The sequence below is a fragment of the Homarus americanus genome, unplaced genomic scaffold (assembly GCF_018991925.1).
Source record: "Homarus americanus isolate GMGI-L3 unplaced genomic scaffold, GMGI_Hamer_2.0 scaffold39155, whole genome shotgun sequence".
In the NCBI taxonomy this organism is placed as follows: domain Eukaryota; kingdom Metazoa; phylum Arthropoda; class Malacostraca; order Decapoda; family Nephropidae; genus Homarus; species Homarus americanus.
This window is the reverse complement of record NW_024737042.1, coordinates 11,993,760-12,010,709: the sequence shown is the minus strand read 5'-3', so window position 1 is coordinate 12,010,709 and position 16,950 is coordinate 11,993,760. Positions and strand designations below refer to the sequence as shown.

Below are 16,950 nucleotides of genomic sequence, written 5' to 3'. Positions count from 1 at the left end.
ACTGCGAGAGAGATTTGGGAGTAATGATAAGTAGGAACCTTAAGCCAAGTAAACAATGTGTTTTTGCTCGTAACAAGGCTAATAAAGTACTTGGGTTCATACAAAGGAGTGTTAGTTACAAGACTAGCGAGGTCATCCTAAAACTGTATCTTGCGCTTGTGAGACTACACCTGGATTACGCAGTTCAGTTCTGGTCACCGTATTACAGAATGGATATGAATCCTTGGAAAGAATTCAGAGGAGAATGACAAGACTAATCCCGGGCACAGGAACCCTGAGCATAGAGACAGGTTAAAGCATCTTAATTTGCACTCCCTTGAGAGACGAGAGCGAGGGGCGACCTGATAGAGGTGTATAAGTGGAAGGCAGGGCTAAACAAAGGGGACATTACAAAGGGTACTAAACCATCTTGAACCAGGAGCGAACTCAAATAATGGTTTAAGATTAATAGACAAATTTAGATTTAGGCGTGAACAGGTAAACACTGGTTTGAAACAGAGTAGTGGGATGAATGCAAACAAGTTACCAACATCAATATTAACTCGAATACGCTTGAATTGCTTCAAACATAGGTTACGCCCATATGAGCAATAGGGTTATAAACGGGATCGCCCAGTATAGGCCAATAATAGGCCCGCTGCAGTTTCCTCCATTCTTATGTTCTTATGTTCTACTTAACTCGACATAGATTGCTACTCCGCCTCCTATCCTAATCTGCCTATCGGTAGGGAATAATTTGTAACCTGCAATTTGGTATTCGGTAACTCACATGAGTCAAGTTTATCCATATTTCGGTGAATGCAAGTATATCGATTTTTTTCGTTACATACCAATGCCCTGATTTCATCCATTTTGTGTCTCATACTCCTACTGTTTGCGTAGTAGACATTTAAGTTAGTCATGTTCTGAGTCCTCTCTTTGGCACGCTTAAGTTTTAACTCCCTGCCTAATTTTATTCTGTCATCATTCCTAGCACTATTTCCCTGTAACCTTTTACTTTGTTTACCCGCTCCCACTACAGTCTCCTCCACCTCCGTGCCCATATGTTCCCCCAAGTAGTTTAAAGACTTAGACATCTTTTGAACTGCCCTCTCGAGAGAGCCAACCAGGGTTGCCACCCCATCCCTAGCATAAAGGTCCCTTCTGCCGTAAAAGTTGTCCTAGTTGTCAATGAATGGGACTGATATTGACTTGCAATATCTGTCAAGATGGCCGTTGACAACAACTGCCCTTGACAACCAATCATTGCTAACTCTCCTTCTAGGCAGGACACCACATATGATAGGGATCCCTCCCTTCAAGCTAATACGTTCTATCGCTGTCTTAAACTTATCAAGAAGCTCCTCACTCCTACACCGGCCAATATCATTGCCTCCTGCATTGCCTCATTGCCATCCTGTCAACTATATCCCCCCCCCCCCAGCTCCTGGCAAACAAACCCTCATCCTATTTTTGTATTTACCACACAAAACTCCATCCAGGTACCGTACCTGGGAATCGCCAACAATTAAGCTTTTCGTACCTTCCTTGTCAGCCCTGTCCCTGACTATGCTAACGTCCAATTCGTCTATCAAAGGACTAAAAGAATTTGTATACTTAGCTGTTGTCGTTTCCTTGGTGTGTTTTCTCACTACCATTTTGGTCGTTCCTCTCCTCACAACCTTCCATTCGCCTGAGTTTTCGCCAGACACGGGCTTTCCTTGTCTCGTGTCTTCTGCCTTCATCCTCGCTATCACTTCCTATAATTTCATGTTTTCTTCCTTGACCTTCACTAACTCGGCCACTAGCTCGGCCCTCAGAAGGGCACAGCTCTGTTCACAAGTAGCATTAGCTATTACTGACAATGTATCCCCGGGCCTGACGTGACCTTCCTCTCGCGAGATCAGAACACAACCGTAGCCCTGACTTCTTGACAATCTGCCCCAATCCCTAACTCCTTAACGTAAATAGCTAGCCCATATGCCTATGATTTCTTTATTGCTTTTACACTGATACTGGCAGCAAAATCATAAGTTTATAAATAATAATAAAGAGAGGAATAAGAGGATTGTTAATAATAGTAATAATAATAAATTTTTAATACTAAGAATAGGAATATCGTAAAAATAATGATTACATGAGAAGTTCAAGTGGCTAACTGAAAGATAGTGTCCTAGGAGTTGAGAAAATCAGGAAATATGGCAAGAATATCCACCTCGGCCAACTACGTCACATATAAGCTCCGCTCATGCCCATGGGTAGACTTGGTTTATTTAGACTTTGATTATCGCATTGTGCTCCCCCAGGGTGATATAATGTTGTTCTCTTCCAGCTTATTATAACATTGTTCTCCCTTAGAGCGCCATGCTGCTGAACATCTCAGACATCGAGGAGTCAGACCTGGGTGACTACCATTGTGTGGCCAAGAACGAGTTGTCCATCACGCGCGGCCTCGTGAAGGTGTACGGTAAGTCTCCCTATACTGTACTGTATACTGTACTCCAAGCTTTGTCAATAAATTTGTTAAACTAACTTAAATAGCCTCGGGCCGCGTGAGCCTCACCATCTCTGTAGTGTTGACGTACAGGTTTATTTCCTCACACTCACGAATACTTCCAGACCTTGAGAGTATGAATGAAGAGGAAATAGTAGTCTCCATTTATGAATAGATCGTTGTTATGAAGACAAAATAAGAGTCGTTGACCTTTGCGACTCAACACTCTTTAGAGAGACTCACTTAAGGCTTACTCTTACCATTCACCATCTAAGAGAGCCTCCAAGATATGCAGGTTAACAGACAAGGACTGAAGACAATGTAACTCAGATTCACCCACAAGACAGCGACAAAACAAACCAACAACAAACTGACCAGACAAACACAGCCGTTTACTGAGGCTCTAACCACTCCCTAAACCTTCATGTTAACCGCTTAAAGAGCAAAGTATCCCATAGGTATTTTATTCTGGCTAACGCCAGACGGTTTTATTCAGGTGAGGTGAACTTCACCCTGCTAAAGGGTAAGAACCTATCTCGACTCGAGAGCCGGTCACATATGACCAAGTTTCATGTCCTAGCAAGGGTCCAGGAGAGGGGACTCGTCTTGTCATTATCTACGGAGAGTCATCGTGAACGCTATGGCGGGGTCAGTCCCAAAGCCTCTCTTCATTTAAAAGACAAATCCTACTCTAAGAAGCTGACCATTAAACCTCGAAAACAATAAAATTTACTATAATATAGTGAAACTGCGGAAGTGCTGGACATAAATTAGCTAACTGATAAAAGATCAAATCCATTTTTCTTTCTTAGTCTTCGGGTTGATAATAAGGTGACCAAAAAACCTAATTTATGTCTAAAATCTGAAAATCGAATAAAGTAACCAGAAGGGAGAAGGCTAAATTCTTGCCACCATGTTCACACGAGTCACACACACTGCGATTCTGTTTTGTTAGGTACGGCCAAATAACCTCACTCATAGTCACACAAACCTAGAGGTGAAATGTTACCTCTCTCTTTCTCTCTCTTTTCGCTTCTGCTGGAGGCTGTTTTGCTCCTAGATATCATATCGTGTTAACTGGTGGCCCCATAGACCTTATTGTTAGTGTTATATTGGTTAAGGTTTCAGATATACGGTAAATTACAAGTTTTATAGTTCTTAAGAACTTGGTTTGGGGGGTTTGTGACTTGTAACCCTGGAAGCTTTCGAGTTTGGTTTCATTAAAGGCCGGAATAAATGTATTTAATCAGGTTGGGTTGGTATAAGTTAGATTATTTTAGGTTAGGTTAAGTTTGGTTGGGTTAAGAACTCTGTGAACATTACAGAGCTCCTATCACTATAGAATTCTTGTGTGCCCGTTAACAAGGTTGGACTTCTGAGGTTTCTTTGTGAGAAATGGAGTGAGGAGAGGTTGCCGTTCCAACACTTGGTTCACCTAGTCTACGGTATACCAATGTCGTGGCGTCAAGGAAAACACAAAAAGTGTGCTTCTTACAGAAGGGTCAGTCACATACAGTATGTGTCTGACTTAAGTATATTCAACATGAACCTGACACCAGAGGCACACTCAGTTGAGCTGTCGTAAGGGTGGGACTTGTATAAGGTGAGCTCCGTGTTTTTCGTCGAAAAACAAGGTCATTCCAAAAGTATCCAGTCTGGCTTCAAGAAAATCCGACTCGTAAGTGACTATTACGTGAAGTGATCAGTACATCATCAACCTGTGAACCTCCTGAGTGGATAATTTTAACAATTATTGGTGAACCTGTGACTTCTCCGCTAGGTCATAGTGTCACCAAGCTTCTCTCGGTGCCACGGCTTGTAATTTGAACTGCTTGTCCAATCATGCCCACCTCCCCGTCCCACCCCCACCCCACCCTGCACCCCGCCAGCCCATCCTGCCATCCATCCCAGGTGACCGACTCTCCCCTGAAAAAAGTCACAAAAAGCTGTCAGGGCCACTACTGAATATTCCTCATCTTCCAGCAGTGCTTCAACCCCAAGGCCCGTTAATCAGACTCGCGTTCTGAAATAACAGCTTTGGTTAACGGACCAAAATCATGTAGAGAAACCTTTGCTACTTCCAGCTGACAGTTGAAGATGACATTTCCATGCAATTACCAAGGGTGGATCCGGGGAGGGGGGGTCAGTCCAGACCTTTTTTTTCACCAGAAAATTCCAATACTTTTTCTTTAATGCTGTATTGTACTAAGGCGTTTTTGTCTAGAAAAAAGTATTTACTATTGACTTCAGAATATCTCCTAATATCAAGTGCGCATGGCTTCAAAATGGCCTTAAAATGGCCTCAAAATACCAATGATATTGGTCAGATTAAAAAAAAACAAAGATGGGTGGGCTCACTTCGATCGCCATGTTCCCCCACCCACAACTTCTTGGACCCCCCCCCCCGTCCCTTTTGATATTCCTGGATCCACCCCAGATTATGTGAGCATACATTCAAGGAAACTATCTAAATATGATTTTCTCTCAGACTTGAAATTTGGTGGGATTAATTTCAGTAATTAATTACATCCAGAAGAACATAACACCAACCAAATACCCGAGAAACCAATAGTTGGCGAGTACTGAAATGAGCATTGAGAAAAATGTCATTAAAATAGTCCAAGCATCATTACGACCACTAATTATTCCACAATCGAACTGTCGATGATAGGATCGGACTCGGCATGCTCAGGAGTACCTATACTGTGATTTTGAACATTGCATCAGGTGAATTGTTGCACCAAGTGACTTGTAACAGATGACATATAGCAACAGGTGATTTTATGCACCACGTGACTTCTTGGACCAGGTGACACATTGCTACAGTTACATATTGCACTAGGTGAGATATTGAACCAGATGACTTGTTGCACCAGGTGACTTATTGTACCAAGTGACTTGTTGTACCGGGTGACATATTGCGCCAGGTGACTTGTTGCTCTAGATGACTTGTTGTACAAGGTGACATAATGCACTAGGTGACTTTTAGCACCAGGTGGCATATTGCACCAGGTGACTTGTTGCTCCACGTTACATAATGGCAGACTAAGTTATTTTTCAGATGCCTGTGAGGTGTGTATTATTCAAAGAGAATACTTACTATTGTCATGGTGTTTTTCTAAAGAGAAAGAGTTTATTAGCTGTGCAATAATTGGTTGACTTCTTTCATCCTCTGACAGAGATTGATGGGACGCTGCACGTCCCCTCCACGGGCACGGTGGATGGCCTAACCTTCGGTCCTGACCCACCACGCTTTGTGGACCTGTTCGATGACTTGTGTCCCCCGCCCCCTGAGTGCCCCGATTGTCCCAAGGTGCCCAAGTGTGCCGAGGGTCGAGGCGCTCTCTTCGGCATCAGAGTTGAGCAGTTCGGGAACGACACGTACCCGGGCTTCAAGAACAGGACGATGGGTAAGTCTGTCCTCGCCCATGTTAGGTCTGAGTGACTTCTCTCTTAATACTTGTTTGTCATAGCTTAACGTATGGTAGCTGCAGTAAGACACCATCATTGATTACTACACTTTTACTGGCAGTTCTGAAAGGTCTTCTTTAATGCATATAATTTTGCATAAGGTTTTGTTTACGCTGAATTAATTTTTCATTCATATATATACTTAGCCATGTGAGACTGATTTTTTTCTGCTCCCGACAACACTCTCTACATAAAACCAGCTAACAGTTGTCATGGTGGGTGTTACAGATTGCATGTTGTCAGCGGTGGGTAAACCTGTCTATCATCGTCATACCGAGTCTAATTTCGGGTCGTGGATGCGCGACCCGCATCCAAGGGAACCCCGGCGGGAGCCTCGCTTCTGGACCACAAACCCGGCCGATCCCTACCATCTGTACGAGTTTTCTGACAAGAATCGTTACCGGAAGAACCTCCCCAGCAAGAACTATACGTTGATCAGTCCTTTTGTGGTGAGTCTTATCTCTAATAGATCGCGTTAATTTGGTGAATGAAACAAGGGTTACAAAGGAGAGTCATTAATAGTTTATAAGAATTGTTCCGCGTAGAGTTTTGTTGGTTTTGGGAGATATTAATAGTTATGGTGGTATATTTGTTAATAGGTGAGGTGATAGGTAAGGTGATAGGTGAGGTGATAGGTAAGGTGATAGGTGAGGTGATAGGTAAGGTGATAGGTGAGATGATAGATGTGGTTATAGATATCCTTCTCAGATATGTTGCTACCTTCTAATTCAATATTTTCTTCTAACAATGTGTTGGTTAGTTTCCATAGGTTACAGTACTCACAATGTGTTGGTTAGTTTCCATAGGTTACAGTACTCACAATGTGTTGGTTAGTTTCCATAGGTTACAGTACTCACAATGTGTTGGTTAGTTTCCATAGGTTACAGTACTCACAATGTGTTGGTTAGTTTCCATAGGTTACAGTACTCACAATGTGCTGGTTAGTTTCCATAGGTTACAGTACTCACAATGTGTTGGTTAGTTTCCATAGGTTACAGTACTCACAATGTGTTGGTTAGTTTCCATAGGTTACAGTACTCACAATGTGTTGGTTAGTTTCCATAGGTTACAGTACTCACAATGTGTTGGTTAGTTCCATAGGTTACAGTACTCACAATGTGCTGGTTAGTTTCCATAGGTTACAGTACTCACAATGTGTTGGTTAGTTTCCATAGGTTACAGTACTCACAATGTGTTGGTTAGTTTACATAGGTTACAGTACTCACAATGTGTTGGTTAGTTTCCATAGGTTACAGTACTCACAATGTGTTGGTTGGTGTCCACAGGGCAACTCGCATGTGATATACAACGGGGCGTTCTACTACCACCAACAAGGCCAACAAAACATCATCCGGTACGACCTCATATCTGGTAACACCATGTCGGTGCCAGTACCTGGAGTGGCGACGGAAGGAGACAACTACCTGTACTCCACCGGTCGGGACTACATCGACCTCAATACCGACGACAACGGCCTCTGGGCTATCTACGGCCTCCCAGAAGCTGACAACAACACCGTGGTGATGAAGCTCGACCCCTCGACGCTTAAGGTGAGAGAAAGGAGATGACCTTAGAAGCCAAGAAGTGATGTTGAGGGCCACGGAGTGATCTGTTGAGGACCAGGGAGTGATGTTGGTGGTCAGGGAATGATGTTGAGAGCCAGGGAGTGATCTGTTCAGGGCCAGGGAGAGATGGTGAGGGCCAGGGAGTGATGATGATGGCCAGCGGGAGTGATGGTGAGGGACAGGGAGTGATGTTGAGGACCAGCAGGGAGTGATGGTGAGAGCCAGGGAGTGATGGTGAGGGCCAGGAAGTGATGATGATGGCCAGCAGGGAGTGATGGTGAGGGCCAGGGAGTGATGGTGAGGGCCAGGAAGTGATGATGATGGCCAGCAGGGAGTGATGGTGAGGGCCAGGGAGTGATGGTGAGGGCCAGGAAGTGATGAGTGAGGGCCAGGCAGTGTTGGTGAGGGCCAGCAGGGAGTGATGGTGAGAACCAGGGGATAATGGTGAGGGCCATGGGGTGATGGTGAGGGCCAGGTAGTGATGGTGAGGTCCAGCAGGGAGTGACGGTGAGGGCCTGGGAATGACGGTGAGGGCCTGGGAGTGACTGTGAGGGTCAGGAGATATAATGGGGCCAGGAGGGGTGTGGCCAGGAGGGGTGTTGGCCAGGTGTTGAGGGCCGGGGAGGGTGTTGAGGGCCAGGAGGGAGTTGAGGCCGGGAGGGGGTGTTGTGGTCAGAGGGATGTTGTGTAGAGGCAATGGAGAGAAGCTCATAAGTGAATAAATAGTACGGCTACAGGGAGGGAGGGGGGGGGGTTAGTTAATACTGTTGATGTGAGATAAAACTGTCCAGCAGATCAGAGTGTAGAGCTTGGTGAACATTTGTTGCCTTTCCTTTGGTATATAGCTAAGTGGCGATTGAACTGTTATGACGAGAATAGACAACGTCCACATAGGTGCACGTGGCTCGGAGGTCAACTAGCTAACACTCTAATAACCCTGTAAAATAACCCTTCATATACTACAAACTGTGTCTCCTGGCGGCAGGTGGAGTACAGCTGGAACATCTCCCTTAGTCACCACAAGTTCGGAGAGCTCTTCATCACGTGTGGTGTCCTTTACGCTATCGACAGTGCAACGGAGAGAGACACCAAGATCAGGTACGTTGTATACTGCTGACACTGGCTGATGTGTGGTGTTGTCAGCCCCACCACTCCTCCCATCTTTATTGAATCAACATTATTTTGAGGGAATGTTGTCTGCAGCTATACCTAATAAATAAATACATTTCTCAACACCACCACGAGAATCAGGTGCAGTGCAGTAAGTTGGATGTGCAGTGTAGGTAACATAGTTAACTACCAGTACAGTCAGTGAAAGCATCATTGATTATTAGCCAACTATTACTAAGGTCTTTAATCATCTACAATACAGTAAAAATAAAACGTTATAAGGATACACACGTGTGTGTGTGTGTGTGTGTGTGTGTGTGTGTTAGCTATGTCTGAAGAGTCTTACAGGCCACCCATAGGCCCACGTATAAGAGCCTGGCATAACCAAAAGTCCCCCCTCCCACAGGTTCGCGTTGGACCTGTACCGCAAGAGATTCCTGGATGTGGACCTCCCCTTCAATAACCCCTTCAAGATGACCACCATGTTGGGCTACAATTACGACACCAAGGTACGTCCCACACCTGGTACTACCGTCCCCACACCTGGTACTACCGTCCCCACGCCTGGTACTACCGTCCCCACACCTGGTACTACCGTCCCCACACCTGGTACTACCGTCCCGACACCTGGCACTACCGTCCCCACACCTGGTACTACCGTCCCACACCTGGCACTACCGTCCCCACACCTGTTGCCTCTGCCCTCATTCCTGCTTTTCTGTCCAAACACCTGCTACTGTTTCACCTACACCCATTGCTGCTGTTGTTGTCCCCACTCCTGTTGTTGTTGTCCCCACACCTGTTTCTGCTGTCCCCACACCTGTTGTCCCCATATCTACTATTGTACTCACACACCTGCTACTGCTTCACCCAGACCTGCTGCTGCTGCTGCCCCCACATTTACTGCCTTTGTCCCCCACTCCTGCCATTTCTAACATCATAAATGATACCACCATCCCACACCTGTTCCTGCTGCCCCACACCTGTTCTTTTTTTCTTCCTTTTTTCTCTTTTTTTTGCGGGGATTAGCCCACCCGGGCACAGGTCACTGACCCACATCGGGGCCTGGGGGGGCGAAAATGTAATAATAATAATAATAATTAATAATTAATAAATAATAATAACAATAACAATAACAATAATAATAATAATAATGATAATAATAATAATAATAATAATAATAATAATAATAATAATAATAATAATAATAATAATAATAATAACACTGTAACAATAATAATAAAGAAATACAAGAAAAAAATCAATAATGAGAAACGATATATGTATGTTGTGTTGTCAAAGTAAGAGAAACAATTGAGACCCCGCAATTGTGTGTAAATGAGGCAGAAAGATAGATCAGCAACCTGGGACTTGGTCACAAATTTCGTGATGCCATATGGCAGCAGGGTCTACCATTAGACAACACATTATGCTTCCAATATCTTCCCAGGCGGTAGTACCTCCCTGTTTGATAGCTGCCTACTACCTACTTGCTGCCCCACACCCATTCTTGGTGTCCCACACCTATTCTTGCTGCCCCACACCAGTTCTTGCTGCCCCACTCCTGTTCTTGCTGTCCCACACCAGTTCTTGCTTCCCACACCTGTTCCTGCTGTCCCACGCCTGTTTTTTCTACCCCACATCTGTTCTTACTGCCCCACACCTGTTTTTGCTGCCCCACACCTGTTTTTGTTGCCACACACCTGTTCTTGCTGTCCCACAGCTGTTCTTGCTGTCCCACAGCTGTTCTTCCTGTCCCACACCTGTTCCTGCTGCCCCATACCTGTTCTTGCTGTCCCACACCCATTCCTGCTGTCCCACAACTGTTTTTGCTGCCCCACACCTGTTCTTGCTACCTCACACCTATTCCTGCTGTCCCATACTTGTTTTTGCTGTCCCACACCTGTTCTTACTGTCCCACACCTGTTCTTACTGCTTCACACCTGTTCTTGCTGTCTCACACTTGTTTCTGCTGCCCCACACCTGTTCTTGCTGCCCCACACCTGTTCTTGCTGCCCCATACCTGTTCTTGCTGCCCCATACCTGTTCTTGCTGCCCCATACCTGTTCTTGCTGCCCCACACCTGTTCTTGCTGCCCCACACCTGTTCTTGCTGTCTTACACCTGCTTCATGCTGTTTGTAAGCCATACGTCACTCGACACATGTATTAAAGGTAATCCAGTAAATCAAAACAAAAGGCTTCAAATAATTTTTTTTCAGCTTTTATCGCCAATAAAAACAAAACAAATTTAATCATTACTTTTCGTATGTAAGAAAAAATATATTATGTTTTCGTGTTTCTTCCTCTGAGGTGATGTAATGGTTGGAAACGTTCCCAAGCAGTCTTTGAGTCTCCGCTAAAAATCGGGTGTTACTGGCTCGTTCTCCCGCATCATTAAGTTAGAAAATTTAATAAAATCTCCCTCACACGACTAATTATTCAAATGTTGCAGCTAACTGTGTTGGGGAGAAAAATATCCCCGGCTAAAATATGTAAACTTATAAAAGCGGATGCAAGTTTGATAAATCCTGGAGTGACGGCCGTTGAAAAAGAGAGAAAAACATCCGTAATATAAATATACCCTTTATTTATTTTTAACATAGCAACGTGTGTAAAAAAATGTTGCTTGTATCAAAAAATATTTATTTACTTATTTCGTTTTACCCTGGACGTTTCCCCTACCTGTAAATGTTTTGTTACACATATAATAGTCAGTGTATATAGTTATTTTATCAAGGTGATCATTGTGGCAGAGCTTTTTACTATGGATATAATACTGAAGTTCATTTTTTTTTAGTTTTTTTTTGCAATGTAAAGTTACAGCAAAAATTCCCTCGACACCTGTCAATATCAGACATGTACTGTACTTGTTTCCTCTTTATTAAGCCCGAATAAGAACGCGAGAAAACACTCTATTAAACGAAGAAAAAATGAGCTCATAGATCTTTGAATCACAATTGCATTTCCCTCCCCGACCCTCAAATGATGCCAGATTTTATCAAAAGTGAAGGTTTGTTGCTGGTTCTCCTTTTCAGAATAGTAACACTTTAGGTTTATCTGAATAGATATAAAAAATATTAAGAAAAAATATTCAGCTTAATTGACAGCCATGCACCTAGAATCATGTTTTTTTTTTTCAATTTTCGCTTAACTGTGTTGGAGACAGTTCAAGTGTTGTTGATGTTATGTTATCGCGCTTCAAAAACTGAGATCTTTCAGCAGGAACTCTACATTAGATCATACATTAGACATCAACTATTATCAGATGTTTGTGAGGCGATGATGACAAAGATGTGTACAAGGATGGTCGAGTTTTGGAGGTGGCTGTGTATAATGAAAGATTAAATATAACTCGTGAAACATTACGACAGCCCCCTACCACAAGGCAGAGCGCACCAAAAGTTTAGCCCTTCGGCATATGTTTTCACCAAATTTCCCGACACGACTTTTGTCTTTCAATGCAATACATCACCAAGATGGAGGAAGTCAAGTAACACTAAACATAAAAATATTTAGCAAGTCTCACGTTACTCTTGTAGGCTGAGTTTTACTGTTATATAACTCTTTAACATTGTAAAACATTCTGGTCCATTACCATCGTTAACCAACTACAGTAAGTCTCTACGTGGTAATGTTCTGCCTAACGTGATCTGCTGTTTCTTAACCTGGCCATTTAACATTAAAAGAATTGTATTTCTCGCAGGAGATTTATTCATGGGACAACGGGAACCAACTGACGTACCCGGTCAAAGTGATCGACATCGGGTACAACACGCCGGACGAGGAGAGAGGCGGCCCCGAGGCTGCTGCTCACTCTATGGACTACGACAAAGACTACGAGGTAGACGAGTTCGGCAGCTAGCACAAGCCCTAGTTGGCCCCACTCCACCTTTAGCTGTTTCAGTTTCAGCCCTGGGTGTCTCTGCTGCAACCCTGGGTGTCTCAGTTCACCTCTGGGCGTCTCAGTTCCAGCCCTGGGTGTCTCGGCTCCAGCCAAGAGTGTGTCAGCCCCAGTCCTTGGTGTCTCAATTTCATTGCTAGGTGTCTCAGCCCCTGTTTTTTGTGTCTAAGCTCCAGTTCACAGCAGAGTTGGACGTACAGGATGTTCTACCATCAGCATCTGAAAGAGACTTTCTCTTTCTCCGTGACAATGTAGATGCAACATATTCCGTCAGTAGATGTCTAAACACTTATCTCATCGTACTGTTGTTAATTTTTTAACACACGAGACTTTTTTTTTCATTGTGAGGGAATTATCAAACACTATTGTAAAGGGTATAGTAGTCCCGCTGTCACAAATCCAATGTATAACCGCAGAGTCCAAAGTCCCTCTGCGGTAGTGTCCGTATTATATCCCTTTGTACCAATAAGGAGAGTAGGACTTTTTTCCCACGGTAACTACATAAAACATGATCTTTGATGTCTTTGTAGAATGTGGTAAATTTACTATGGGAATAAATGGACTCGGATCATTACCATCACAAGTGGTATGTTAATGTTATCTGAGATGAGATAGATCGCAGTAGATAAGTTCGTGTTTTGAAACTAACAAAATAAATAATACGTGATTTTTAGAGGGCTAGAAAGGTGTTCTAACAAGTGTTCATCTGCTGTGCATGTGGGTGAGGCAGCAGCCATCACCATCATTTATTAAGCTAAGGAAGTAATCCACTATGACCTCAAGATGTACATCTGGTCATAACTAATTTTGACATGTAGCTAATGTGTGTTAGACCTCGGAGTGCAGTGTATGATGAGATAAGTAATGTGTTCCGTGGCATTTGAGGTCATGACGTAAAGTTGGTATCTTTTATGTTATCGACCGCAGTGTCTCCAAGTAGAGGCCACGGGGTGACTGGCTCTGTGTACCCCGTGTACAGTAAAGCTCTGCCTCGCCCTAGTTCAGAGCGTTAACTAACTCAATTGTGGGAGTTTACGTAAAAGAATGAACGACTTCTTTTTCATTTCGTGTGAGTGCCAACAAAACAGTCAAGGCATAACCGGTAACATAGGAAGAAACTATTCGTTACACAAGTTAAAATATTATGATGTATGACAAAAGAATGGAATTCAATTTCGTTAGTTAACAATATAAAGGCAAAATGGCTGAAGTAACTTTCCATTGTGTTCCCTCTGTTATTCATAGACGGATGGGAACACGTGTATAAGGCACAGAGATAGATGTTAGTAGCGAGCGCATGGAACCTGTACTTAGTGAGTAGCGGTGAACCATAGCATAGCTCATTAGCACAACAACTACTGTAGCATCAGGGCAGTGGCGGTGCCTGCTAGTACAGATACAGTCGCCTTCTGTTGCACTCTGTAGTTGGGCCAGTTGTAGCAGTGTCCAGCTGGCTCTACTGTAGGCTGCAGGTAACAAGAAGAGACACACAAGTGCCCTAGTTCACCGCCTACACCTGCTGGTCGACGCCAGTTTGTCTGACGGCCTCTTTATACATATCCCACTTACCCAGAGATGAAAATGTCCTGAAGGTGCGAGGTTAAAGCCAGTGTCCGCTGTTTAATGTTCTCGGCTACGTTGACATTGTACCATTCATTCTTAAGGTTATGTTGAAAGTGTATTGTACAGTGCTAGAATATTGAAGGATTCTTTATATTGCAGGAGGAATAGCCAAATGAAATGTATTTTTGTAATCTAAAAATCTTTAAATGCTTCGTGTAAAATTAAATGCTTTTTAAGTAGTCTGTGACTTTAGCTTATAGCTTTTGGTGCATTATAGGACCAGTGTTATTAGATTGAGAAGAAGCAATAACAGATATGGCTGAGGGATTCTCAGAGCTTCCGTTGTAACATAACATAGAGACATTATAACATTATGTATAATTTAATACAAGTTTTTATATATTTTAATTCTAAGTAACATTTGTTCGGAGACTTACCGTATGGGTATACGAGTATACTCCCCCCCCCCCCCCCCCCTCCCCACCACCTGCCATGTTTGCCCTCCAACCCTCCCATCAGACCCTCCCCTCCCCTCCACCCACCCCTACCCCTTCTCTTCCACTCGCACACCCTTCACTAACTCCTTCAATCCTCTCTCCTTCCCAATTCCTCCAACCCTCCCCATCCACCACTCCTTCATCCTTCTCCAATCTTCCCCACTTCTCCCCTTCCCCACTCCTCCAGCTCCCCTACTCATCTCCCCTTCCCTACTCCTCTCCCCTTCCCCCTCCTCCCCTTTCCCCTTCGCACCCTCTTCCCTCGAACCGTCCTCTCCCCGGGTCATCAACAAAGAGGTGTAGTCTCCACCTTCATCTGGCCTTGTAATGTAATTCTGATGTTTGATGTTGTAAAGTTAATTGTACATTGATCTCTCTCTCTCTCTCTCTCTCTCTCTCTCTCTCTCTCTCTCTCATTTCACCTTTTCTCCTCCTCCTTGATTCCATTTCACCTTTTCTCCTCCTCCTTGATTCCATTTCCTATCTCTTCCATTCTGGTTCTATTTTCCCTCACTTCCGGAAGCTTTATTGATATACTGTAAAAAATAAACAAGTAAGATAGACAGCAGTTTTTTCTTCTCATTATCCTCTTATTTGTGTTGATTGGTTGATGGGTGACTGTCTACTGAATGTTGATTGGAAGATGGGTGATCCTCTACTGTGTATTGATTGGTTGATGGGTGACCTGCTGAAAGTTGATTGGTTGATGGTTGACCCCTGTTCACTGACTAATAGTTGACTGCTGCTGACTGTTGAGTGATGACTGATGGTTAACCCCCTGCTGACTGTTGATTGCCTGATGGCTGACCCCTGCTGACTGTTGATTGCCTGATGGTTGACCCATGCTGACTGTTGATTGTCTGATGGCTGACCCCTGTTGACTGTTGATTGCCTGATGGTTGACCCATGCTGGCTGTTGATTGTCTGATGGCTGACCCCTGTTGACTGTTGATTGCCTGATGGTTGACCCATGCTGGCTGTTGATCGTCTGATGGCTGACCCCTGTTGACTGTTGATTGCCTGATGGTTGACCCATGCTGACTGTTGATTGTCTGATGGCTGACCCCTGTTGACTGTTGATTGTCTGATGGCTGACCCATGCTGACTGTTGATTGCATGATGGTTGACCCATGCTGACTGTTGACTGACTGATGTGTAATATCGGATTTCATAGTACATAATTTCATGCTTTTAGAGATTTGTAGATTCAATTACAGAACAGTTTCGCGCCAAGCCAAGCCTATGGCCTGTAAACCAATCACAGGGAGCCTGTGACATGACGCCAAGAACACTTTGAGTTGATTGAGTGAACCAATGAGCATCTCATACACACAGAGAAGTGCGGGCTAGTTAAAAAAAACAGTCTGTTTTTTGAAGTGCAGCAGTGTGCACGTCCTGGGTATCTTTGGGCCATATGGCGGGAAATCATGAGTGCATACTGATGGTATAGTCCCTTGTAAGATGTTATGTTGGAAGAGCGTGGTCCCTTTAATTAATTGAGAGTGTAGGTGTTGAAGTGATGCTGTAAATCATTCTAAATTACGTGTTTTAGATAAATGAAAGAGTTGTTCAACAGAGTCATCAATCTTCCCCTTTACCGAGTATAACTTAAAAGAGAGTACCTTGAATTAATTGAAATGACAAAAATTACTCTAAAGCTAAACAAAGCCTCCACTTCAAATGCACTTGTGTTATATAATTGAGTGTGAGTGAACAAAACTCTATCCCTCAGTAACACTCTTCTCCATCAATTATTCTACAATCCTCCTATTCTCCCCTCTCTTTATCCCCAGGACGAGGGAGGCCCGTACTGCACACCTCCCGTTCTCTCTACGCGTTATGATAGTAAGCCATCATCATTGTGGATAAGGTTATGTGAACTCCACGTCTCCAGGTACGAGTAATTCACCGATAGTTAATGCAAGCTAACAGAAAACAAAATATTAAAACAAAATTTTCATTCTTTAAACTTTAACCATAAATTTTTAAAAAATTCATCAATTTGAGAAACTTACTGGTAAATATGTGCAAAACTTGGCACTTCTGTATGTTGATGACCACGCTACACTCTAACTCTGGGTGACTAGTTATAGGGTGCAAGTGGGCACGCCTCGTAAATGATAAAGCCGTTGACGTACTTGAGGCGTCTATGAGAGTCTCTCGCAGCACCATTGATCATGGCCAGGAAGGCGATGAATCCACACATAGTACCATGAAGGGGCCGCGTACCCTTTGCGACCAGTCACTAGGGAAGATACAGAACCAGCGGAGATATGTGGATCGAAGTCATAACTCGAAGTCTTTGGATGATAAGTGAGTGATCTATATTCTGTAAGGTTGAAACCTTTCGAAAAGTCATACAAGACCAA

General features: G+C 43.7%; 1 protein-coding gene across 1 annotated transcript in view; it reads left to right on the top strand.

Moving 5' to 3' along the window:
• LOC121872799 overlaps positions 1–15,144 on the top strand; it is a 58,429-nt gene extending 43,285 nt beyond the window's left edge. Inside the window, exons 14-20 of the mRNA XM_042375856.1 lie at positions 2,338–2,446; positions 5,653–5,883; positions 6,173–6,393; positions 7,231–7,494; positions 8,495–8,607; positions 9,026–9,128; positions 12,324–15,144. Coding sequence (XP_042231790.1) covers positions 2,338–2,446; positions 5,653–5,883; positions 6,173–6,393; positions 7,231–7,494; positions 8,495–8,607; positions 9,026–9,128; positions 12,324–12,482 — 1,200 coding nt within the window. The 3' untranslated portion in view covers positions 12,483–15,144. The remainder of the gene's footprint in view (positions 1–2,337; positions 2,447–5,652; positions 5,884–6,172; positions 6,394–7,230; positions 7,495–8,494; positions 8,608–9,025; positions 9,129–12,323) is intronic.
• The last annotated feature ends 1,806 nt before the right edge of the window (positions 15,145–16,950 follow it).